Source organism: Colletotrichum karsti (genome assembly GCF_011947395.1).
Source record: "Colletotrichum karsti strain CkLH20 chromosome Unknown Scaffold9, whole genome shotgun sequence".
Lineage (NCBI taxonomy): Eukaryota > Fungi > Ascomycota > Sordariomycetes > Glomerellales > Glomerellaceae > Colletotrichum > Colletotrichum karsti.
The window spans coordinates 478,239-500,296 of record NW_024065909.1 but is presented as its reverse complement, the minus strand read 5'-3'; the positions used below and the strand labels follow the sequence as shown (position 1 = coordinate 500,296).

The window sequence follows — 22,058 nt, the reverse complement described above, 5'->3', positions numbered from 1 at the left end:
GTACTTTAAGAATCAATGCAAATTCAGCTGCATTGAATAGCAAGCAGGGAGTGCATAGAACATCACAAACTGGAAACACAGACATGTTTTTAACTTGTTATTCTATTAATTGGCAAATACTAATGCCATCATGAATAATTAAATCATTAAACCATCGTATGCAGAGGGTTTACTTTAAACCAACGCCAATGCCCCCATATTTCTCCAAGCCATGAAAATCATCATCGTACATGTTGTTCCAAAAAAGTCCCATGTGAGTAAATAAAAAAACATTAATTCCGCTTCGCTTTTTCATCAAGCATGATCATATACCGCCCCGGCTGCAACAACGCTCTAGAAGAGGAAGAGGCTGGCGATGCCGAAGGCGACGAGGCCGGCGGCGGAGCCCTTGAGGGAGACCTTGTCGGCGGCGGCGGTGGGCACGGTGACGGGGCCGGTGGTGGTCGCGTTGGGGGTTGAGGTGTAGAAGGTCTGGGTGGCGGTGGAGGTGAGGAGTGTGGCTGTTTGGTTTTGTTAGTCGACTATACATACACTTTCAACCCGTTTGGCAGAGACGAGGAAGAATAACTCACTGTTGATGGGGGCGGTGAAGGTGGGCAGCGTCACGACGGGGTCGGAGACGGTGGGCAGGGAGACGGGGGGCACGTCGAGGGTGGTGGTGGTCACGCCGCCGGTGACGGTCTCGGTGCCGACGGAGACGGTGAGGGTGGTGGTCGCGGAGGCGGAGGCGGACTCGGAGTCGGACTCGGAGGGGACGGGGACGGTGACGGTCGTCTCGGGGACGCTGGCGGTCACGGTCACGGAGGCGGTGGGCTCCGGGAAGACGGGGAGGCCGATGGTGGTGGTGATGCCCTGGGAGATGACAATGTTTGTGGTCTGGGCGGCGACGAGGCCGGCGGCGGAGAGGATGGCGAAGGAACGCATGTTGATTGTTTTTGTTTTGTTGGGGTTGGGAGTTTGGTAGGTAGAGAGGAAGCGACTGGTTCAGCTCGGAAGCTTGAAGATGCTTTGTTATTGATGAAGAGTGGTGGTGATGATGTTTGTTGGGTTGATGAGATACACGAGATGGAAGATATCGACGTGGACGGGCGAGGATATATACTACTGAACTTGTAGTGAAGGTCTTGGGTGTGACGAACGTACGACCTGCGTACGCTGCGCACATTGTGTGCGAGGAGTGTCGGTGACAGCGGTGATGCCAAGAATGGGCGATTTCTGCTCTCTCGCACGACATCATCTCGACGAGGGGTGACGGCAGCCGGACGGATACAGTAAAGCGAAGGTTGGGCGGCCGGGGTTGGTGGTGGTGAGGTGGTGGTGAGGTGGGTATCTGCATGCAAGGCCCCGCGAAGCAGGGCAGCAGCAGCAGCAGCAGCAGCAGGAAGACCGTTTGCTCTGCGTGTGTGTCCAACGGTTTGGTGATGATGCTCGCCGGCAGGGATTGGGAGAGGTGGGAGGAGCCGAGGGGAGCGAAACAGGGTTGCGGTTCATCAGGCCGGGGTCAGGGTGGTGGTCACCCAGTGGGCTCTTTACCTCACACTCAATTGGAAGAAGCCGATGGACAGACATCAAGAGGAAGGCTGGGATGTGCCGTGACGGGGCATTCACCTTTACCTGATGGCTGGGGATGGGGATGGCTTCAGTCGCATCCTCTCCGCAAACTTCGCAGACCACCACAAAGATCATCACGAAAAGAACATCCGTAAAGTGAATCGAACAAATCGTAGTTCTCCCCACCACCTCGATTTTCATCCGCTCGTTTCATGTAGTTGCCATCCCATCTCATTGGCAGACTCGGTGCAAATCAGCCTTTATTCGGGGTGGCAGATTGACAGAGTTCTGACGAACACATCGCGGGATGCCATCGTGGGAAAGACTTCGCGAGCCATTGGCATTCGTCCCGAGCCAGACAAACATCCCGTCTGCCCTGCTCGAAACCCCAAAAAGTGACGCCTGCCAACGACATCACCCTCTGCCGAACTCCCGTCACAAAAAGCGCCAATCTCGTCATTTCGGGCCCGGGATAGATTGGACGGAGGGTAAAGCAAGAATTAGTAGAACAAACTGACGGGATGAACACAATCGCAATTGCTTGTTCACGCCCTGGTTCGAAAAACGTCGCACAACGGACAGGAAAAAAAAAGTTGGCCGTACTGAATTGAGGAAACCAAAGCTGGCGAATACCCGATGGATGTCGTGCTCTGTTGCGTCATACCTCTGACGACTGCCAACAAACACATCACATCTGTCGATTACCTGCGAGAGAAATACAGACTAAGCGGTACTCTGTAGGGTCTCAAGATGCGGGAGGGGGGAATAAACAGAGCAAAGGCGGTTGCGTCGGCTCTTGCTTCCTCTGCTTGTGCCTGGATTGGTCGGTCCATTGCATGGCATTCTCCCCTCGACATCGTTCTCTGTGCCCCTCTCTCTCCATCATCATGCCAGGCCAGGGGTACCGAAAGCCAATTCGATGGGTGGAAGCTCACTGTCGAAACATGACTGGATGAACAAGCCCAGGACTCGGTTCAAGGCGGGAAAAACAAAAAGAGGGAGGCAGGGACAGGGGTCATCGCGCACTCGACAAGGGTCCCGACCAGGTTTTCCATCGACATCATCCTCTCTCCAGTCGATTTTCTCGATTTTTCCTGAGGGGAAAGAAAGTCGGCCGGGCTTCACCGCGTCACCCAGCCACTCATCCGAGTACCTCACCAATCATCCCTCAGAAAGTAAACACCAGCCACCTCCATCCTGACGTCTCCGTGCAACGACGAGCCCCGCGTTCAAGCCACTAACGATTTCCACGAATCGAGCTGCGGGAACATCGGGTGCAGGCCCGCCTTGGACAGACCCAACCTCCATTTCACCGTCGACGTCGTTGCGTGCTGTCACTCCCAGGCCGGGCCAGGCCGCTAGGGCCCTTTTCATGACAGGTTCTTGGGGGCGGACAGCTCCACGCGGCCTCTGCATCTGGGCTTTTCCCTGATTTTTGCTTTCCAGCCCGAAGAAGCCTTGCTTTCAGGCCGTGATGCGAGGTTACTGCGAGAGGCAGCTTGATTCTTCCTCCCCCGCCTTGCTTGCGGTAGGGCCTGGCCTGGCCTTTTCGTGAGGGACTAAGGGCGGTTTGGTAGACCCATTGTCATGTCGGTGACTCTTGCTGAGGATGGAAGTCTTCAGCTCGCCAAGCCTTGCTTTCCGTCTCGCGAGTTACGTTCTACTCTACCCGCCTTGCTTTCGGTAGGGTCCGGCCTTCTCGCAAGGAACCGTAGACTGGACACATATCGGCTCGGCGACCCAGCTAAGCATGCCTCAAGAGACTGTCGCAGGAACCTTTAAGCAAAATCATCGAAGAACACAAGACTGAGACACGGAGTCCGGGGCAGAGACCTTCCAGAAGACCGTCACAAACACTAACCTGCTCACTTCTCCATTCGTAGGTTTTGCGTGCCTAGGCTCAGTTCACAAACACCACCATAGTAACGACAAACACAATGGACATTGATATCTAACTCTTATCTTGTCTCATCTTTTTTCTTTTCCTCCTCTCGTAGCCGGACAACCACCGCTTCAAAGCTCCGTCTCTAATCCCTCACGATGACTCCACATTCGCAAACAAAAAGTTCGGCGCGCCCGGGACCGCGCCCTCGGCGTTGGGCGCGAGGTTCTCCACCACGGCCCCGGTGACGAGGTCCGTGCCCTTCTTGCTGCCCTCCTCGACCGCCAGGATCGTCACCTCGACGAGGTTGGCGCTGCGCTTGAGGCCGTCGATCATGTCCACCAGCACCGCCTTCTCGTCGAACGCGAGCTTGCGCTCCAGCACCGCGCTGGCCGGCTCGCCCGTCTGCAGGCGCCTCTTGAGGCCCTGCACGAACGGCATCGCCTTCTTCATCTCGCCCATCTTGGCGATCTTGCCGTTGAGCGCCTTGTCGTCCACCGACTTGGTCTCCGGGTTCCACATCTCCTTCAGGAGGTCGATGTACGCCTGCTGCCACTGCGGGAAGCGCTCGCTCATGAAGATGGTGAGACGCTTGGGCTTCTTGGGGTCGAACGCCGTTTCCTTGCCCTTGGCCTTCTTCTTGAGCTGGAGGGACTCGGCCGAGTTGACGTTGGACGCCGTGACGGAGATGTACTTCCTCGCCGCCGTGAGGCCGGCGTCGGTCTCGGGGATCTCGGGGAAGGTCGCCTGCTGGATGGAAGTGGGCTTGCCCAGGATCTCGATCCACACGGACTCGGCCCAGTGGGGCGCGACGACGGCGATGAGGAGAGACTGGAGCTCGATGTAGCGAAGAGCCAGGTCGTGGTGCATCTTGGTCGACACACTGCTCTCGCGGTAGAAGGACAGGGCGTTGTTGAAACTGCGATTTTCGTTAGCTTGCTTCTTGACACATCCGAACTGGAACTTACTCGTAGAAAGCGGCCTTGAGCGCCAACTTGTAGGAAGTGTCACCTGTTTTACGTTAGCTGGTGAAACTTCATCCCGAGGCATTGGGAACTCACTGTAGTGTTGGATGGCCTCCTTGGCGATGACATTCATCTCGTTGTTGAAGACCTTGTCGAAGAAGTTGTACTCGCCCGTGCGCAGCTCGCTCTTGTTCTTGACGACATCTTCGCACCATTCTCTCAGGGTGTGAAGACGGAGGATAGCCTGGTTAGCGACGTCCTCCTCGAAGTTGCTGTCACCGTTGGTGTCACCGGCGTCGGCGAGACCAATACGGGCAGCATCGGCACCGAACTTGCGGGCAACATCCTGCATGGTGAGGAAGTTGCCGGTCGACTTGCTCATCTTCTCACCGTTCAGCATCAAGTGGCCGTTGGTGCGGATACCTCTGGGCCAGTAGTCGGGAGGGAACATGGCGAGGTGGATGTAGAGGAAGAAGGTCAAGTGGTTGCCGATCAGATCCTTTCCGGAGCTGCGGAGGTCCAGAGGGTAGAAGTACTCGAACTCGCGGCGCATGCTCTCGAGGGTCTCCTTGGGGATCTTGGACTCGGAAAGGAGCTTCTCGTCGAACTCACGTCGGCAGAAGACATAGTCCCAAACCTCATCCGTCATCTGCTCAGCACTGAAGTTGCCAAGGCCCTTTTCTCTGCCAAAGATGTCCTTGTGCAGGTAGGGTGCGATGGTGTAGTAGGCCATGTAGATGGTACTATCACTGAGAGACTCGACAAGGAACTGGGGGTCCCAAGGAAGCTTGGAGCCGAGACCGTACGATCTGGCACAAGCCCACTGGTTAAGCCAGTTGAGGACACCCTGGAAGGCGTTCTTGGTCTCGGGGCTGAAGGTGTTGAGACCCTTTCCGTCGGCGTTCTCGACCCAGTCAAGGGCGGTCTTCTTCCAGGACTCTTCTCCGTAGTCGAGGTACCACTGGTCCATGAGCGCAACGATACACTCGTCGGCAGAGCGACTGACGACCTTGCGCTCGGGCTCGGAGTAGGCAAAGGCAAGACCCTGGTCGATGAGGGACTGGCGAACCTTGGGCTTGGCAGCCTCGACGGACTCGCCCTTGAACTCGCCAATCTTCATCTTACCCTTGTAGTAGCCCTCGGAGTAGGCCGTCTCCTTGGCCTTATCGAGCTGGACGGTGTCCTTAGGAGACGCGATCTTGAGCTGCTCGACGAGAGTCTTGGCGATCATGTCACCAGAGGGAGTGTCGATGATGGGGATAATCTCAAGCTCGGCCCACTCCTGCTCAATGCCGTAATAGGGGGCCTTCTTGCGGAGGTCCATGGTCATGACCCAATCGGCAGGACTGTCGGAGGGAACGGAGGTGACAACACCGGTACCCTTGGTGGGCAGAATAGACTCCATAGGGAGAACGCGGACGCCAGACTCGTGGATGGAGAAGGGAGCGTGGACGCGGGTACCGATCATTGCGGATCCATCAATGTCTGCGGCCTGGTCGATAACGCCGTCCTTTACGAAAAGACCCTGGTAGGCCATGTTGCGGGCGGCGCGGGTCGTCATGACGTAGTAGTCCTTTTCGGAAGCCTTGAAGACACCATAGGTGATCTTGGGGGAGACGAAGACGGCGTTTTGACCGTACATGGTCTCGGGACGGAGAGTGGCGGGGATAAGGAAGACGTTGGCATCGGCGGGCAGCTTGGACTTCAGAGCCTCCTCGGCCTTGGGAGCCCACTCGAGAACCTTCATCTTGAGGCCGGTGTACTCCTGAGCGCCGACACCCTCACCCTCGGCACGGTCGTGGTCCATGCAAGGCTGGCCGTCCTTGATGGAGTAGACGGTATATCTCTTGCCGAACTTGATCTTGTTCAGCTCCTTGAGGCGGTTCATCTGCCAGCGGACGAAGGCGTCGTAGTAAGGGTTGGCATCGGTGGTGATGAAGGATCTACGCCAATCTTTGACAATTAGTCTCGAGCGCAGTACCCCGCGGGAAGCAGAGCATACCTATCCTGAAACCGAGGTTGGTGAGATCCTCCTGGGCGAGGGGAGGGAAGAAGCTCAACCAGTAGGAGGCATCAGCAAAGAGGTGAATCTCTTGCCTGGGGATGCCCATGGCCTCCATGATCTGGAATTGGTACTTGGCCTTGACGGTCTTGGCGTTGGCCTTGCTCTTCTTGGTCGAGAACTTGGTGATGTCCTCGCGGGTCTCCTTGGCGTCGGCGGGCTTGTCGTCGACGACGAGCTCCTCCTCCTTGTATCCCTCGAAATCGCGGCCGAACCACTCGACCTCGTTCTTGAGCTTATCGGCGACGGCCTTGATGGGCATACCGGTCGCGTGCCATCCCATGGGGAAAAGAGCACGCTTGCCTTGCATTCGGGCGACCTAGGACTGGATTAGCGTTCGACAATCCAATATTCATCAAACTCGGGGTCGTCTTACACCGGCGGCGAACTCGACCTTGGACACGGAGAACAAGTGACCGGCATGGAGACGGCCGTTCATGTAGGGGAAGGCCATGCATCCCATCCTATTTCTCGTCAACAATCAACCTTCCACCTGCGCGTGGTCCTGTATGTCATACCACTTGGGCTGTTGCTCGCGAAGCTCCGCGGCGGAGATGGAGTGCAGGGGCACCTCCTTGATGGAGGGGGCATCCTGCTCGAAGATCTTGTCCTCGGACCACTTCTGCTGATACTTCTTCTCGAGGGAGATGAGAAAGTCGCGCTTCTCGGTTCCCTTGAGCTCCTTGGTCTTGGAGACCTGGAGGGCCTCCAAGGCCTTGGCGGCTTCGTTCGCCATGATTGCGATTGCGGGGTGATTTTCCTCGTTCGAGACAATTCAGGAATTCGCCAGGGACGAACCCAGTCGATCCAATGGCGGTTTCGTGAGGACCAGGTGTGACTCTAGTGCGAATGCTGAGAGAGTCGTTCTTTTCCTCAGCGGCGTGTTTCTGTTCGTTTTCGAGGAAATCGGTTCGCTGGTTCCCTGAGTCACAGCCGGCACGGAGGATAGCAGATTTCGTCGCAACTCCGACGGGATTTTTTTCAAGGCTGAGTGTGCCCCGCGATTTGGTGACTTGCGGCAATGGCGGGGTACCTACTGTCGGGCCACTGGTCACTGTCCAGTCGCTGTTGGAGCGCTGTGATCTTCCCTTAAGAGGTACGTACCGGGCCACCGACAATCGGGAGCCATTGTGGCTGGTGCATGTCGGTGGTGAGGTGTGGCTCAGTCGACGTTTCCCGCCGGCGCCAGCTGGAGTCGAAGTCTTCCTGGATGCCATCACCACCAGCCCAAGAGCAAGGCCCGACCTCGATTGCCTTCCGACGCAGCAACCATGCTTCCCACGCTTGCTAGGCGCATGGCCGAAACAGCCGCCCGCCGCTTCGACGTCTTCAGCAACCCGTACCGCGCGAAAAAAGTCTGGCCTCCCGACTTCACCGGCCTCTCCCCTCAAGCGCAGCTCCGGTTCGAGAAGAAGTACAAGAGACGACTGGCATTGGTGTACGCGCGACCGAGATGGGATAAAGCAATCAAGCTGATTCAGCTTGCGACCGTCACTGGTGGGTGTGGAAATGCTTCAATTGCTTGGGTTGGTTTAACAAGTATAGGTTTCCTCGGCTGGACAATCTTCTTCTCCGAGTACGAGTTCTGGGGCAAGCAATACCGCCCTTCTGAAGAGGTACGATACTCCCGATTCCTCATCATAGCTGGATGCTGACCACCCCGCCAGATCCGAAAGCACTTCCGCAATCTCTTCGGCACCATCGACGCCGAGAAGCGATACGAGCGTCGCAAAGACGCGCCCGAGCCGTCCTCCGCCGAGTCCCCCAAATAAGGCCTTACGTGGGCGCATGCATTGGAAGGAGTTTTTGGCGTTTTTGGATACCCGGCACGAGAGCCCATGTACAACATTGTCCCCCTCAAAAGAATATAGTGGTATCCCTCTCTCAGTGCAGCTGCTTCATTTTACCTCCCGTGCCAGACAAAGTTGCCTCCCATCCCCAGACCACCGCCGAGACCGGCGCCCCTTCCCTCGTTGACCGGTCGCTTGGCCACGGTTCCCTGCGCCCTGACGCCGGCGACGATGCGGTCGAGATTCGTCTCGATGACGACGCCTCCTACAATCATCTCGCCCAGCGTCGCGTGCAGTGACTCGAAGTTGAAGATGAGGTCCAGCTCGCACACGTTCTCGAACAGCTTGTCGAGGGCCTCGACGTAGACTTGAATCAGATCGATCAAGGCGAGGGGCGACTCGGTGGACGTGGAGATGACGATGAAGTAGAGGGTTGCGTAGTTGCGGTACGTGACGAGGGAGGGGACGTCGTTCTGCTCTTCGGAGGACGAGTGGGAGGTGCCGGAGGCGGCAAGGAGGGGCGGGAGCGGGAGAAAGTTGCAGGAGCCGGACGGTCTGTTCGAGACGAGGGTGAAGATCTCGGAAATCAGGCGCTGTTGCATGCTCGTTTCCTGCGACCATATCTGTCAGTTTTGCTACCACTTTGCGACCGCCTGCGCTGGAAAGGACTCGTACCAGCTGGGTGTAGAACTTGGTCAGCCTAGGCTGACCCTGGCCGTTGAAGACCAGAAAAGCGTTGATCATTGTGTCCTGTGTCGACTGCGCATCCCGTCTTTGCGATGTTCGGCAGCGGCGAGTACTATGCTCTCGCGGGTGATGCTACCGCCAACTCCCGTCTCTGGCGACGACAGCTTAACAGTCTTTGGTGGGGCCCGTTGCCAGCCGCCCTGACTCCCTGCAAATCCATCCACCCAGTTGACGTCGCACGTCAAAAACCGGAGGTGTAGAGCACATGACTTTCTGACGTAATCAGCTTCGCGCTCGTACCACTTTACGTCCCAAGCTCGCGCCCTCCTCTAACCGCTGAACCGAAGCTGCAGCTGCTGCACTTAGTGACGTGGGGAAGGTGCAACCGAAGCTACCATCCCGTCCAGTACCTTCCTTTGCGTTTTCAATCAAGCAAACAACTTCAAGATCGACACAACAACACCTCCTCTCACCGATTCAATCCCCTCAATTACTCGCCTCGGTATCCAATCTCTCGTTCTTTCATCACCAAAACACCGACAATGGCCCGCAGCAGCATCACCAAGCTCTCACGGGCAGTCGCCCGCACCCTCCGCACCTCGACCCCCGTCCTCCCGCGCCGTTCTCCCGCCCTCCTCTCGGTGACAAAACCAGCTGCCACCGTCGTCGCCGCCCGCAAGCTCTTCACCACCTCCGCCGTCGCCACGCGCGGCATCATGCCCGACACCGACGACCCGCAGGTCAAGGAGACGCCCAAGGAAGAGGTCAAGAGGAGCGTCGTCGAGCTCTCCGATGCGGAGTACCACGAGCTGGCCGACCAGTACCTCGAGACCGTCGTCACCAAGCTCGAGGACCTCCAGGATGCCCGCGAGGGCGTCGACGTCGAGTACGCTGTACGTTGTCTTCTCTCGCCCTTTTAGACGTTTTGCTGTCCCTTTCCAGCCTGTCTGGCCCGGGCTTCGCAACATACTGACTCGATCATCCTTATAGGCCGGCGTCCTGTCCGTCACCTTCCCCGACGCGGGCACCTACGTGATCAACAAGCAGCCCCCCAACAAGCAGATCTGGCTCTCCTCGCCCATCTCCGGCCCCAAGCGCTACGACTGGGTCGTCGTCGGTGACTCCCAGAACGACAAGGAGGGCACCGCCGCTGGCGCCTGGATCTACGCCCGCGACGGCAGCACCCTCGACGACCTCTTCCTCAAGGAGCTCGACGTGGACCTTAGCCTGGCCCCCTCGACCTACGGCGAGGACCAGACCCAGACCTAGTCGGCCGTGGCGCCTGGTCCCGAGACCGTGGTGGTCGAGGTCGGAGTCAGGGACGTACAGGCCTGATGTGATTTTGTCTCGGGGTCTTTGACGTGGTCAGCGGTTCGTCCGTCCGTCCGTCCGCCTGCACGGGGCAGCGATGTCGAGCCTCTTGTGTGTGGCGTGTGTGTGTACTTTAAACATGGCATGGGGGAGTTTTTTAGGTGGCTTTTGAGGAATTGGCAGTGATCCCCCCTCGATGAGTAGGGCGATCGATGAAAACAACTGGCACATAAGTAGTCCGTGTACACCAAATATTGCAAAGCAAGCGCTTGAATGCGCACCATCACCGGGTCTGGCAGATCTGCCGGATCCTCCCGCCCGTGGCTTGACAGATGGCATTCCACAAGTCCCATATCTGCTGCTCGGTATAATGCAGCGTCCCTTCTTTTGGACCTATTGAATTCGCCGTCCCCAGCGGTAAACACTTATCACTTGAACGAGACTAGCAACTTGGTTTGAAGCGTTGGAGTTGGTTTCCGCTCTATTTACGAATCTAAGCGTATCTTTCTTTCGCTTTAGATGCATGCTGTCGTAAATATCAGCCGCCTCGCTACGGCTGCTGCCCTTCCCCATCACATTCCCTTATTAACCGCCCTGTATTTATACCAGCGTCTCACGGGCAACAGTCTTTCCCGGCGGCGGGAGCCGGTCCCGTCCTCAAAGACTTTCCAACTCCAATGTCGTAGAAAAAGCACTTAAGCGAAAGTAGTGCTCAGCGAGGGTATCGTGGGTTTGTTGTTGTTGCTGTTCTCCATTCTCGTCTAAAAAAGCTTTCCTTCGTCCTCCGTGAAAACCCTCCTGTCTTCCGGCTTCCTTTCCGTTTTTCATCCAGGCAACTCCGACCTCTCAACCGGCGCGGGCAACTCGATGGCGGGTCCCTGTTGCGTCTCCGGCATCTCGTGCAGTCCCCTGGGCGCCGGCAGCTCTATCGTCTCGCCGGTGTGCTGCGCGGCGATGGCGCCGTCGGGCTTCTCCGGGTCGGCCCCCTGCAGCGTCGTCGCCAGCGCCGCGTCCCGCCTCGCAAGCTGCCGTTCCCTCCTCCAGTTCCACACCCAGCCGAGGGCGACGATGAAGAAGACCAGGCCCGCCGTCGCGCCCACGCTGAGGCCGATGACCTGTCCCGGGGTCAGGCCGGACTGCTGGAGAATGTTGTTCGGGAAGGCGGGCCCGCTGTCGGAGGGGGCGCCGCCGTTGGGGGCGCCCGTGGGAAAGGTCGTCGCCTCGGCCGTTCTCGTGGCCTCTGTCGCCGTCGAGCTCGAGGACGGGCCCAGGGTGAAGCTGGGCCCGAAGCGGTTGGATGGGAAGGGCAGCGACATGGTCGGAGGCCCAAATGGGAAGAAGGATGGGAATGGCTGCGCCAGCTTCGTGGGAAGGCTGGCTGTCTCTTCTTTTTTTGGTATTATGTATGGTTTGTCTCTGTACAGACGAGAAGGCGACGGGAGAACAGGGGAGAGAACATTAGGAAAGACCGGCTTCGCCTCCTGACACACGGGTATGATGGGAGGCGCAGCCTTTTTGATAGACTCCCCATTCGATGTCCGGCGACCATGGCGGCGTTTGGTTCTGTTCTTCTCTGTTCTTTTTTCCCCTCTTCTTCGCGGATACGGGAGGAAGGAAGGACGCAGGAGGGGGGTGTGAGTTGGCGTGAGCTGGTTGAGCACCGACCTCCGGGCCCTTTGGCGTACTGAGACTGAAAGCCACCACGCCCAGGTCGCAAAGGCCGTGTGTCCTGCCAAAATGTTTATAAACAGGCTTGCCCCAACCAGGCCGGGTTTCCCGGTCTTGGGGGTCAAGACAGAGGACAGCGGCGGCGCGAGAGGTCGTGGGAGGTCGTGGGTGGGTTTCGTGATCGATTGCTGTCAGTGGACTGTCATGGGGGGTGTGGGTTGTTTCGGACCTCTCCCGGTGCTAGTACACGGGGGCGCGGCGCAAAGCCCGAAGATGAGATGAGACGTCCCGCCGTGCACCAAGAACCAGAGTTCGTCGGATCGTGTTCCCCGGCGAATCAGCAGGTGGACAGCACATCACCCGTATTCGAGCTTCTTTTCTTGGTTATTCCCTTTGCGCAGGAGGTGTTGTATTTTGACTCTCAGCCTGCATACTGCTGCTGATGGCCCTCGAGCACAGAGTTGGGGAAGGCGAGCCATTCCGACCAGTAGTCGCCCAGGTGCGCCGAGATGGACCGGATCATGAACTGGCCCGCGTCGCAAAAGACCCAGTAGTCGCGGCACCAGTGGAGGAGGACGGCGTAGTAGGCGAGGATGACGAGGGCCTCGGGGCGGCGCTGCTTGAGGACGTCGATGAAGCCGGTGGTGATGCGGACGCCGAAGGCCATGACGGACGAGGACTGGTGGGTGGACCGTTCGGAGATGCTGCGGTAGATGGCGTAGGCGTGGCGGAGGACCTCGGCGGCGGCGCGGCAGGCCTCGAGGGAGGCCGGGCCCAGGTCGGCCTGGTCGAGCATGCGGTGGAGGATGTCCATCTCGGGGACCTGGGCGTGGGGCTGCCTGGCCTCGAGGAAGTCTATGAAGCCCTTGGCGCCGGATTGTCGGATGACGCTCCAGGACTTGCCGGTGACGGCGCTGACGCCGCGGTGGATGGTGAGGTACCACGCGAACTGGTCGAGGAAGGCGTTGAAGTCGTCTCTGTTGTTGCGGAGGGTCTCGCAGAGGACCTGGTTGCCGACGGTGGAGGAGAAGAGGAACATGGGGATGCAGGTCTCGTCCGACACCTCCTCCTTGGCCTCGTTGAAGAGCATGAGGCCGCGTGTCTGCAGCTGGGTGGCCTGGTGGCGGTAGAAGTCGGCGCGGTCGGGGTTCGTCTCGGCCAGATGCATAGCTGCGTGGGCGAGCTGGATGTCCATGAGGTAGGGGGCGCTCAAGCCGGCCTCCATGACCATCTCCATCATGGGTTTCTGGAACTCGTCCACAGTGACGAAGGTCGGCATGGCGGTCTGCAGGTGGCGGAAGAGGCGGAGGTGCTCGAGGGTGAAGAACTGGCCATTGGCTGGACGGAGGACCTCGTTCGTCTCGCCGGAGCGCATGACGAAGTCGTTGACGACGGTGGTGATGGACGGCGAGGGCGCCGAGACCGGGACGCCGCCCATGACGACGACTTGGCTCCCGGAGCTCACGCTCGCGGGGCTGTGGCCGCCGGCGACGAGGACGCGCTTTGCCGGGACGGCTGAGCGGGCCGAGGCCGGGAGAGAGTCGAGGTAGGAGCAGTGGCGCTCGGCGGTCGCGCAGTTGACGCAGGTCGGACGAGTCTCATCGCACTTGACGTGGCGCCTCTTGCACTCCTTGCAGCCATTGCGAGACTTCCTATGGGCTCGGCGAAGCTTGACGTCACCGGGTCCGGCTGCCGGGGTGCTGGCCTCGTCGCCGCCGCCGCCGTTAGACATGGCCGGGGAGTGGTTACGCGTCTGGGGCGCCATTCCTCTGGTGTCGCGTGTCCGAGAGGGTGGAGGAACCGTGTGTAATCCAATGCCAAGAACTTTACTGAGCCATCGAAGGCACCATGTGACGAGAGCAGGGCGTGCGGGACGGGCGACGAGGCGGTTCTTTTAAAGATGGTGGTTTCTTGAAGATGCGAAACCGAGTTTCTTCAGCCTTTTTTTGGTGGGGGAGAAATATGCTTAGGTAGGACGTCCCACCGAAAAAGTGCTCCGCTTAATGCGGGCGAGCTCCGGCAGACGCCGTTAAGGTACAGATTATCCACTGAACTTCCCACACAGGGGGGTCACTTTGGGGCTTAATGCCCCCGGCTTCCCCTGAATTACGCCGACTGCGCCCTGAGTCCACGCGTCTGTCGTCCCCTATCATCGCCGTAATTGGCAAGTTCCTCCCGCTTCAATGTGCCTTCCTGTCCTGGTCGATGACCGCCAGCCAATGATGTCTTTGGTGAAACCAATAACGCCGCGATTCTGCCGTGCTCTCAATTCTTCCATTCTTCCATTAACAACTTCGTCAGATATTCTCCCGACGATCAATTTCCCTTCCATTCATCGTGAGTGGCTCCTCCGTGGATGTCCACCGGTCGCTTCGCTAAATTCAACTACAGAACTTGATCCTTGACCCCTACGAGCTTCTAGGTATTGTGGTGCTCGTCTAGCCGTCCTGCTCCTCCAACTCAGATCTTCATCGCATCGACTTCCGCATCGAGTGCTGCTGAGCCTCCTGCTCGGCCATGTCGAATCCCTCAACGTCAGACGTCGACTGGTGGCCATTCTTTCGGATCTGGAAGGCGCTGGGGAACCGCCAGCCGAACACAACCATGACGAAGAACATGAGCGTCGCGTCAAAGACATACAGAGTCCACTCGTGCTGCAGAGGGTAGCCATCGCCGCCAAGAAGGTACTCGATGAGACGGAAGATGGACCGCACCATGATGAGGCAGCTCACGGTGTACAGCATCCACAGCCCCGACTTCCACGGCGAGTGGCCGCTCATCGACGCCTCAGTCGGAGACTTGGACAGCCGCATGTGGAACACGACGGACGTCAGCCAGAAGATGCCGAAAAGCACAATCTGGATGACGAGACCCGCCACAATCAAGTTCTGTCCCATCTTCTGGCTGCCGTCCTTGACCATGAGCCCGCCGCCGCTTGCTTGCACCAGGAAAGAGAAACAGTCGCCGGTGACGAAGATGCGCGTGAGCCAGTTGATGCGAATGACAGAGAGCGACTCTCCGTGCACACTGCGGATGATTCGACCGAGGGTCATGTACACTGAGGCTGCGAAGAAGGCAGGAGCGATGAGGATAGTGATGCTTTGCATGACATAGGGGCCAACCTCGCCGGTACGCTCGCGGGCGATGGCGCGGCCAATGTATCCGATCATTTCAACTGCAAACGCACGACTGTTAGCGAGGCTCCAAAACTAGGAATCGTTCTCGACGTACGGAATCCTCCAATGACGAAGACGATGCAGAACCATGTCCTGGTCTTCGCAATCTTCCACGCGTGGAAGAACGTGGCCAGGATGAAGAGGACTTCGAAAATGATGGCTGCTACCATGTTCGGCACATAGTGCCAGAGGTAGTAGCCGTTGTGCGATTCGAGCTGCGGCATGGTGAATGGCTTCAGACTTCTTTCGTGTCGTCGTGGGTATTTCCGCGGGCTCTAATTGAGGTCTCTCAACAGGCCGACGATTGGTAATGTTGTTCTCCGTTCGTGTTACAGCTGGAATCGCCAAGGCACAAGGACTCGAGTACAGCCATCTTTATAGCGGAAATCGAAGGACCCTGGAGGAGATTGGATACGCATGAGAAAACGAACACACGGTCGAAACATGTCGTTGCCAGAATCCGTACGCGTTTTCCTCCTGAGCAACAATCAATGGGCGAAGCTTTGAGAGGATATTTGGACCCGTTCAGCTTCCCCATGCGGACGTATACGTGGATGGAACAGACGTTGATTGGTCAATATTGGCATCCCTGCCAGCCCATCGGGTGGGTAGTCCGATTTGCAGTCTTAGCTCGCAAATCATGGCTTGGCCCATACGCGTATGGAGAGAGAGAGGCTACGGCTGCGAGTCTTCGACTCGCCCGGCGTGGTCCAGCCTCTTGTTTGTTTGACTCAAAGAATACGGCCTTGATAAGGATCATCCGTCGACGAGCTTACGCAAGCCAACACACCCAGCATACTCACCCACATTTCCTGTCAGCACAGAGACGCTGACTTTTTTACGAGTATTACCAGGATCTTCTCGAAACAACACCCCGCGATGCCGATTAGGTCGTGGGGTCTCGTCATTTTGAGCCTTTTGGACCCTTGGCGCTAACTTGGCACATCTCCAAACTGAATTACAGGGAGGACTTTTGATACGCGGCGGCTCTCCTGTACTGTTTGCGCGACAACGCCGCCCTGCCCTTGCTAGCCAACAAAAGAGCCTCAAGGCTTAACATCAAGTCCCGCTCGACACTTCAGGAGGGATCCCCTGCGCAGAGGACGGCTGTCATCCGATAAAACGAGTCGTAAGCGGGAGGAGTTGGGCCCTTTTGGGGCACCTCATGCGAACCCCAGGCGTCTAAGCCTTCCCCAACAATTCCGATGGGCACCGGAAAAGCGCCGATGCACTGTGGCTCCTATTTTCCCGCATGTACGGGCATCTCCGTGCTCGACAACCTCCATTACCGGTCATCACGTTTAGCGAACGGGACATGGTGCCTTTTCTCGGTACTAAGTCATGCCGACCGGGCTTGAACAGTTTTGCCTCCGTATGGAACGCGGCGGCCAGGCCCACTACTCGGCTCGCCGAACTCGCCAAGAAATCCGGTCCGGGCGCCAAGCCGGTCCGTTGAAGACACGACGGGAGAAGATGCGATGCTCAAATCGGACTACATCATTCGAATTCCCTGAAAACTTACTGATTGGGATGATTCTTGGCATCTTGAAGAGCTCAGCTACGACTGGGGCAAAGACACTTAAGATACATCAGTGCCTTGTATTCGTGTTACATACGAGTATGAGTTACTTGTCATCCTACTCGGGCATCGTTGGAATTGGCGACTGGATAAGAGCGGCGTGTTCTCCATCACAGTACCAATTCTTCCATATTCCTCATCGTTAGTAGAAGTCTGGCGATAAGCATCCGACTGTCCTCTGGTATGGCTAATAAGATTTCCCAGAAAGGCGAACATGGAAACCAATCCCGCATCTGTGGCCTTGCTGCTAAGCCAGAAGGCGGGGACGGAGACACGGGCCGGCTACGGACCGGCTCCGGGAGGGCAATATCGGCAGACGCCCCGCGGGGAAAACTTGATTCTCCAGGGACCTGCGTGCTCATGTTGGTGTTACGATATTGATTGAGGGCTGATAGTACCAGGCACATCTGCTGCCGGTAAGTTTACCACGAAGTGTTTTGCTTTTTCTTGGTTTACGGACATTTTGGATGAGAATGTCAGAGAAGTCCGCCGCACGGCATCCAGCAGGAGGAATTGTTGAAATGGCGCAGGGAACTTGGAGTAGCAGCTGACCAAATACAAGTCGGAAATAAGCAACAATTGAGAAGAAAACATCACAACTCCACGCTCCAGAGTTGACGGAGATTCATCAGGGTTATTATTTAATCGGAAGGAAACGTAACGAAATCTAACACATTGATAAGAGTCAGTTGTCCGCAACCGGCGACGATACGGATAAGCCAGATTCGGGCGTCAGTGAAATTAGAAAGTAAATGCCGGATGGAAGACCCCACCTGGGAGCTTGCCGATTGCCGGTTATCAGCAACCCCGATACAACACCGGCAATAGTTGAAGGTCAGGTCGCTGTTCATGATTCACAACTTTTTGTTCTTCTACGCAAGCAAGAGAGTCGCCGGACAACAAAGCATTCGGCTCGCAGCAAACCATCATCTCTCGAATTCGCCATGTCTACTTCGGAGCTGCCCATCCGAATCCACGACCATGTCGAGATCGTACTCTCAGACGGCATTATCCTGTCCGCTATGATCTGGATCCCCGAAACCGCAGACTCGGTCCCCGTCCCCGCCATCCTCGAATACCTGCCCTACCGCAAGCGCGACGGAACCGCTGACCGCGACGCCCTCAACCACCGCTACTTCGCAGCTCACGGCTACGCCTGCGTCCGCGTAGACATGCGCGGCTCCGGCGACTCGGAGGGCGTTCTCCTCGGCGAGTACCTCCAACAAGAGCAGGACGACGCCTTGGAGATCCTGCGATGGATCGCCGCCCAGGAGTGGTGTACCGGTGCAATCGGCATGATCGGCATCTCCTGGGGCGGCTTCAACGGCTTACAGATCGCGGCTCGTCAGCCACCGGAACTGAAAGCCGTCATCTCACTTTGCTCGACTGACGATCGCTACGACAACGACGTCCATTACATGGGCGGCTGCCAGCTCGTCGACAACTTCCTCTGGGGGGCAACCATGTTCTCCATCGCCCCCACGCCTCCGGACCCGGCCCTCGTCGGCGACAAGTGGCGCGATATGTGGATGGAGCGTTTGGAGACTGGGACGCCTTACATGGAAGAGTGGCACCAGCATCAGCGACGCGACGAGTTCTGGCAGCACGCTTCCATATGCGAAGACTACGGCGCGGTCCAGTGCCCCGTGTATATGGTCGGCGGTTGGCATGACGCCTACTCGAACTCCATTTTTCGGACGCTGGAGAACCTCAAGTGTCCCAAGAAAGGTCTGGTCGGGCCCTGGGCGCACAAGTATCCCAACATGGGGAAACCCGGCCCGCCAATCGGTTTCTTGCAGGAGTCTCTGCGCTGGTGGGACAAGTGGCTGAAAGGCAAGGAAACAGGCATCATGGAGGAGCCGATGCTCAGGTGCTACCTCAACGATACGGTGCCCCCGCAGAGATCCTACGTCCAGCGACCCGGGCATTGGGTTGCGGAGAAGAGTTGGCCCAGTGAGCGCGTGACGACGAAGACGATGAGTCTTGCTTCGGGACAGCTGCTTGACGGGTCGTGGGCGAACATCGAGAAGATATCCTTCAGCTCCCCTCAGACCGTCGGATTCGCTTCGGGGAGATGGTGTCCGTACGGAAGCTCAACGGACCTGCCCGGTGACCAGCACGATGAGGCCGTAGGCTCGCAGATATTCGACAGCCAGCCCCTGACGCAGCCGTTGGATATCCTCGGCCCGATCGTAGTTCAATTGAGGGTTGCAAGCGACAAGCCCAACGCCTTCGTCGCGGCTGTCGTCTCTGAGGTCCTGCCAGATGGCTCGGCGACCCGGCTTTCGTATGGGGTACTCAACCTTACCCATCGCGAGGGCCATGTTGACCTCAAACCACTCGAACCAGGAAGCTTCTACGACGTGACGGTGCAGCTGAACGAGTGCGGGCAGCGCATCGGGGCCGGGAGCGTCATACGGCTTGCTCTCTCGACATCATACTTCCCGACAGTATGGCCGTCGCCAGAGGCACCGACACTGACAATAGACTGCGCATCGAGCCAGTTGAAGCTCCCAGTCCGACCCGAAACCCCCTCCGACAACGACCTGCAGCCTTTCGAGCCCGCTGTAAACGGACCGCCACTGGAAACAAAGTACCTCCGTCCAGCCAAGATGAACAACAGCCTCGTCAAGGACCTAGCGACGGACCGAGTCACAATTACGTTCGACAGCGACGAGGGGTTAGCCGAGGACCTGAACAACGGCTGGCGCTGGGGCGGAACCACCACGACGATCTGCAGCGTGCGTCCGGATGACCCGTTGTCGGCGCGCGCGGAGCAGAACTTCCGTCAGGAGTTTGGGCGTGGGGAGTTGGAGTTGGCTATTGATGGGTGGACGTCGATGACGGCGACGGAGGGGGAGTGGTGTATTACGACGCGCATGGAGGCGTGGGAGAATAAGGGGAGGGTTTTTGAGAGGGAGCATGTTTATAAGATACCAAGGGATCATATGTGAGGAGGAAATGAATGTGATGGTCAAACGAGGTCATATTGTTTTCAGAGTGATTATCCTTTTGATGCAGCAGATCCATGTTTCCCACAGTTTGTTACGCCACAAACATGGCCTTTGTAAGATCATCAAGGGGTCTGTTAGGAATCTTCAGAGGCCATCACATTGGCTCCTAGATCAGACATAGCACGGTGGGTAGCATGTTCCGAGAATATTTCCCTGGTCATCAATCCATCTTTGTTACGCCAACTCTGGCTACGGTTTATAGCTACTACTCTAAGTAGTCGCCGCCCCAAGCCTGAGGCGAGTCTGAACATTGTCCTAAGCATCATGGTGAGGCGCAGCATGCCACACGACTAGTTGATAGGGATTGTCATCACGCGTGTCGTTTTGATCATCTGAAGAAGTGAGAACACCGCGAGGAGGAGTATCGTGAATAGTAAGCTGTCGGAGATTATTTGTAACTTGTAAGACGAACTACGAATGTGTGTGTGAGAGAGAGAGAGAGAGAGAGTGAGAGAGAGAGCTCTGCAGTGAACCAGCAGGGGTTGGAGGCAAGTAGAAGTGGATGATTTATTACTAGTCGGTAGTTTTCAACCTGCAGAAAGGTGATTTAGCGTTGCAAGCTGCAAGACCAAGTACACCCCCCTTGAATCTAATCCCATGTAAATTTCTTGTCGTATTATTAAATACAATCTATATTACGATCGCATATTATTTCAACAAGCATATGTCTAAGCTAGGTATGTAGTCAACACCAGTGCAAGGAGTGCCCGTTGGATACCAGTTTTCAGTCTCCGAGACGAAGCGATACTCTCCTTTTTCGGGCACGGCGCCGTGATATCCTGCCAGACTCCATCTTCACATCCCATCTCGCCCAGCATCTTGGTAGAGACGTTTGCGGCAAGTTCTCTCGCGAATTGCTTATACGCACACCCGTCCGTCTCGATTCCTGTTTGGAACACTGGGCACATCTGTTGCCGCCCGTCCGCGTCCAGCAGTCCGCTCGGATTCTTGACGTCGGTAACGCGCACAGCCACAGAGTTCTCTTCGTCGGGCTCTCGACAGTCACTCAAAGCAGCCTCTATGTCAGGCGACTCGGCGCCGGGTGCCGTGTCAAACCTGACGACGCGGTTGCCGCCGCCCGCAGGCCCGTTCGACCAGCCCCTCTCGTCGACGGTGCTGTTGTTGTCGAAGCACCGGGGCCGGAGGACCAGCGCCCATCTTATGGCGAACTGGTCCGTCGTGCCGTTGGTCATGTTGACCAGGGGCGTGTGGGAGAAGTGCCGGCCGGGCGTGTCCGTCTTAAAGGTCTGCTGCAGGAGGGCGCGGTTGATTCGCGGGGCGACGTCCTGCCACGACGAGGAGCCCGTGTCGTTGATCCTCCAGGCCATGCTGAAGATTTCGATGTCCACGTAGAGGTAGAGCGGCCAGACGGCTTCGAGGTTCGTCACGCCGAAGATGACGGGAAACCATTGCGTGGGCGCGTATGTCTCGTTCGCGTGGGGGAAGATGAGGTCGACTTGGAGGTCCGCAGGCAGCTTTCGGCTCTGGCTCTCTCCGGCCACCACGCCTGGGAACAAAGGATGTAAAAACACGAGAAGAGTAAGCAGAAGCTTCATGTTGGCCGCGCTGATTGTGTGATTGACATTATTACTCGATGATGAACAATTTGATCCGGCTGCATGTGGTCGTCGAGTTCGAAGAAAATTGAGCGACGTCGCGTTCTCCCATGTCGATCTCCGGGTCACGCGAGAAATCCAATTCAGGCAAATGATTCCATGTCGTTGGTCAGTCTATCTGCAGGCCAAGAGGCTCTTAGGACCCTTACATCCGTCAAGCCGGCTTAGCCCTTCAAATCACTCTATTATATCCACTCTTTTGACCCGGCCCGATCCCTTTTCAACTAAGGTAAAGTACTCTACTTTTCCCCTCGATTTTGCCTCGGCAAATCACCCATTTTAAGACAATGCCTAGACGATGCAGTTGGTATACGTTTGGCAACAGAAGCCCAGATCCTTAGACAATGCCCAGTGTAAGCTTGATCTGGTATCCCCACTGCGGGAAAGGTTGCAGTTGAACTGATATAGGGCTCCTTGATCCATAGAAACCCTGCGAACGAGTGGGCAAGACATGGGTTTCTAATTTCCCGATCCCCCATAGTCTTACAGTAGCTCCAGGATACTTACTTACACCCTTGAGGAGCGAGACTTCATCTTTTCCGGTGACCATACGGATGGCAGATTCGGGTGAACTTGGGTTTTCAAGATAGACAGACAATCAAGAAACTCTTACAATACTTGGCATGTTGCTATCTCCTTTTCTTTTGGCGATAGCTACACCCAGGATGGCATTGTCAGGTAGTACTCGACGATGCCAAGCGATGCTGTCGTAAAGTTGTCACGACTTGGTCGACTGAATATATCGTGTCCGCCAAGA

At 57.0% G+C, this 22,058-nt stretch overlaps 10 protein-coding genes across 10 annotated transcripts; 3 read left to right on the top strand and 7 right to left on the bottom strand.

The window, feature by feature from the left end:
• Positions 1-333: 333 nt before the first annotated feature.
• Positions 334-924, bottom strand: CkaCkLH20_03682 (uncharacterized protein; the record flags this gene model as incomplete). Its single annotated transcript, XM_038886401.1, has 2 exons — positions 334-500; positions 573-924. The coding sequence occupies 2 exons, from the start codon at positions 922-924 to the stop codon at positions 334-336; spliced, it is 519 nt and encodes a 172-aa protein (XP_038748243.1).
• Positions 925-3,586: 2,662 nt separating this feature from the next.
• On the bottom strand, positions 3,587-7,196 carry CkaCkLH20_03681 (leucyl-trna synthetase; the record flags this gene model as incomplete). The annotated part of the gene is made up of 6 exons (XM_038886400.1): positions 3,587-4,352; positions 4,402-4,444; positions 4,495-6,351; positions 6,401-6,779; positions 6,837-6,924; positions 6,979-7,196. The coding sequence occupies 6 exons, from the start codon at positions 7,194-7,196 to the stop codon at positions 3,587-3,589; spliced, it is 3,351 nt and encodes a 1,116-aa protein (XP_038748242.1).
• Positions 7,197-7,731: 535 nt separating this feature from the next.
• Positions 7,732-8,232, top strand: CkaCkLH20_03680 (uncharacterized protein; the record flags this gene model as incomplete). The annotated part of the gene is made up of 3 exons (XM_038886399.1): positions 7,732-7,957; positions 8,006-8,076; positions 8,128-8,232. The coding sequence occupies 3 exons, from the start codon at positions 7,732-7,734 to the stop codon at positions 8,230-8,232; spliced, it is 402 nt and encodes a 133-aa protein (XP_038748241.1).
• Positions 8,233-8,363: 131 nt separating this feature from the next.
• CkaCkLH20_03679 (clathrin adaptor complex small chain) lies at positions 8,364-8,994 on the bottom strand (the record flags this gene model as incomplete). The annotated part of the gene is made up of 2 exons (XM_038886398.1): positions 8,364-8,861; positions 8,926-8,994. 2 exons carry the CDS (start codon positions 8,992-8,994, stop codon positions 8,364-8,366), a joined length of 567 nt encoding a protein of 188 aa, XP_038748240.1.
• Positions 8,995-9,479: 485 nt separating this feature from the next.
• Positions 9,480-10,206, top strand: CkaCkLH20_03678 (frataxin; the record flags this gene model as incomplete). The annotated part of the gene is made up of 2 exons (XM_038886397.1): positions 9,480-9,830; positions 9,928-10,206. 2 exons carry the CDS (start codon positions 9,480-9,482, stop codon positions 10,204-10,206), a joined length of 630 nt encoding a protein of 209 aa, XP_038748239.1.
• An 866-nt stretch (positions 10,207-11,072) lies between these two features.
• CkaCkLH20_03677 (uncharacterized protein) lies at positions 11,073-11,564 on the bottom strand (the record flags this gene model as incomplete). The annotated part of the gene is made up of 1 exon (XM_038886396.1): positions 11,073-11,564. One exon carries the CDS (start codon positions 11,562-11,564, stop codon positions 11,073-11,075), a length of 492 nt encoding a protein of 163 aa, XP_038748238.1.
• A 773-nt stretch (positions 11,565-12,337) lies between these two features.
• On the bottom strand, positions 12,338-13,681 carry CkaCkLH20_03676 (Upc2 protein; the record flags this gene model as incomplete). The annotated part of the gene is made up of 1 exon (XM_038886395.1): positions 12,338-13,681. The coding sequence occupies one exon, from the start codon at positions 13,679-13,681 to the stop codon at positions 12,338-12,340; it is 1,344 nt and encodes a 447-aa protein (XP_038748237.1).
• Positions 13,682-14,384: 703 nt separating this feature from the next.
• On the bottom strand, positions 14,385-15,316 carry CkaCkLH20_03675 (rta1 domain-containing protein; the record flags this gene model as incomplete). The annotated part of the gene is made up of 2 exons (XM_038886394.1): positions 14,385-15,091; positions 15,148-15,316. The coding sequence occupies 2 exons, from the start codon at positions 15,314-15,316 to the stop codon at positions 14,385-14,387; spliced, it is 876 nt and encodes a 291-aa protein (XP_038748236.1).
• Positions 15,317-17,615: 2,299 nt separating this feature from the next.
• Positions 17,616-19,625, top strand: CkaCkLH20_03674 (uncharacterized protein; the record flags this gene model as incomplete). The annotated part of the gene is made up of 1 exon (XM_038886393.1): positions 17,616-19,625. The coding sequence occupies one exon, from the start codon at positions 17,616-17,618 to the stop codon at positions 19,623-19,625; it is 2,010 nt and encodes a 669-aa protein (XP_038748235.1).
• Positions 19,626-20,353: 728 nt separating this feature from the next.
• CkaCkLH20_03673 (uncharacterized protein) lies at positions 20,354-21,241 on the bottom strand (the record flags this gene model as incomplete). Its single annotated transcript, XM_038886392.1, has 1 exon — positions 20,354-21,241. One exon carries the CDS (start codon positions 21,239-21,241, stop codon positions 20,354-20,356), a length of 888 nt encoding a protein of 295 aa, XP_038748234.1.
• Between the last annotated feature and the right edge of the window lie 817 nt (positions 21,242-22,058).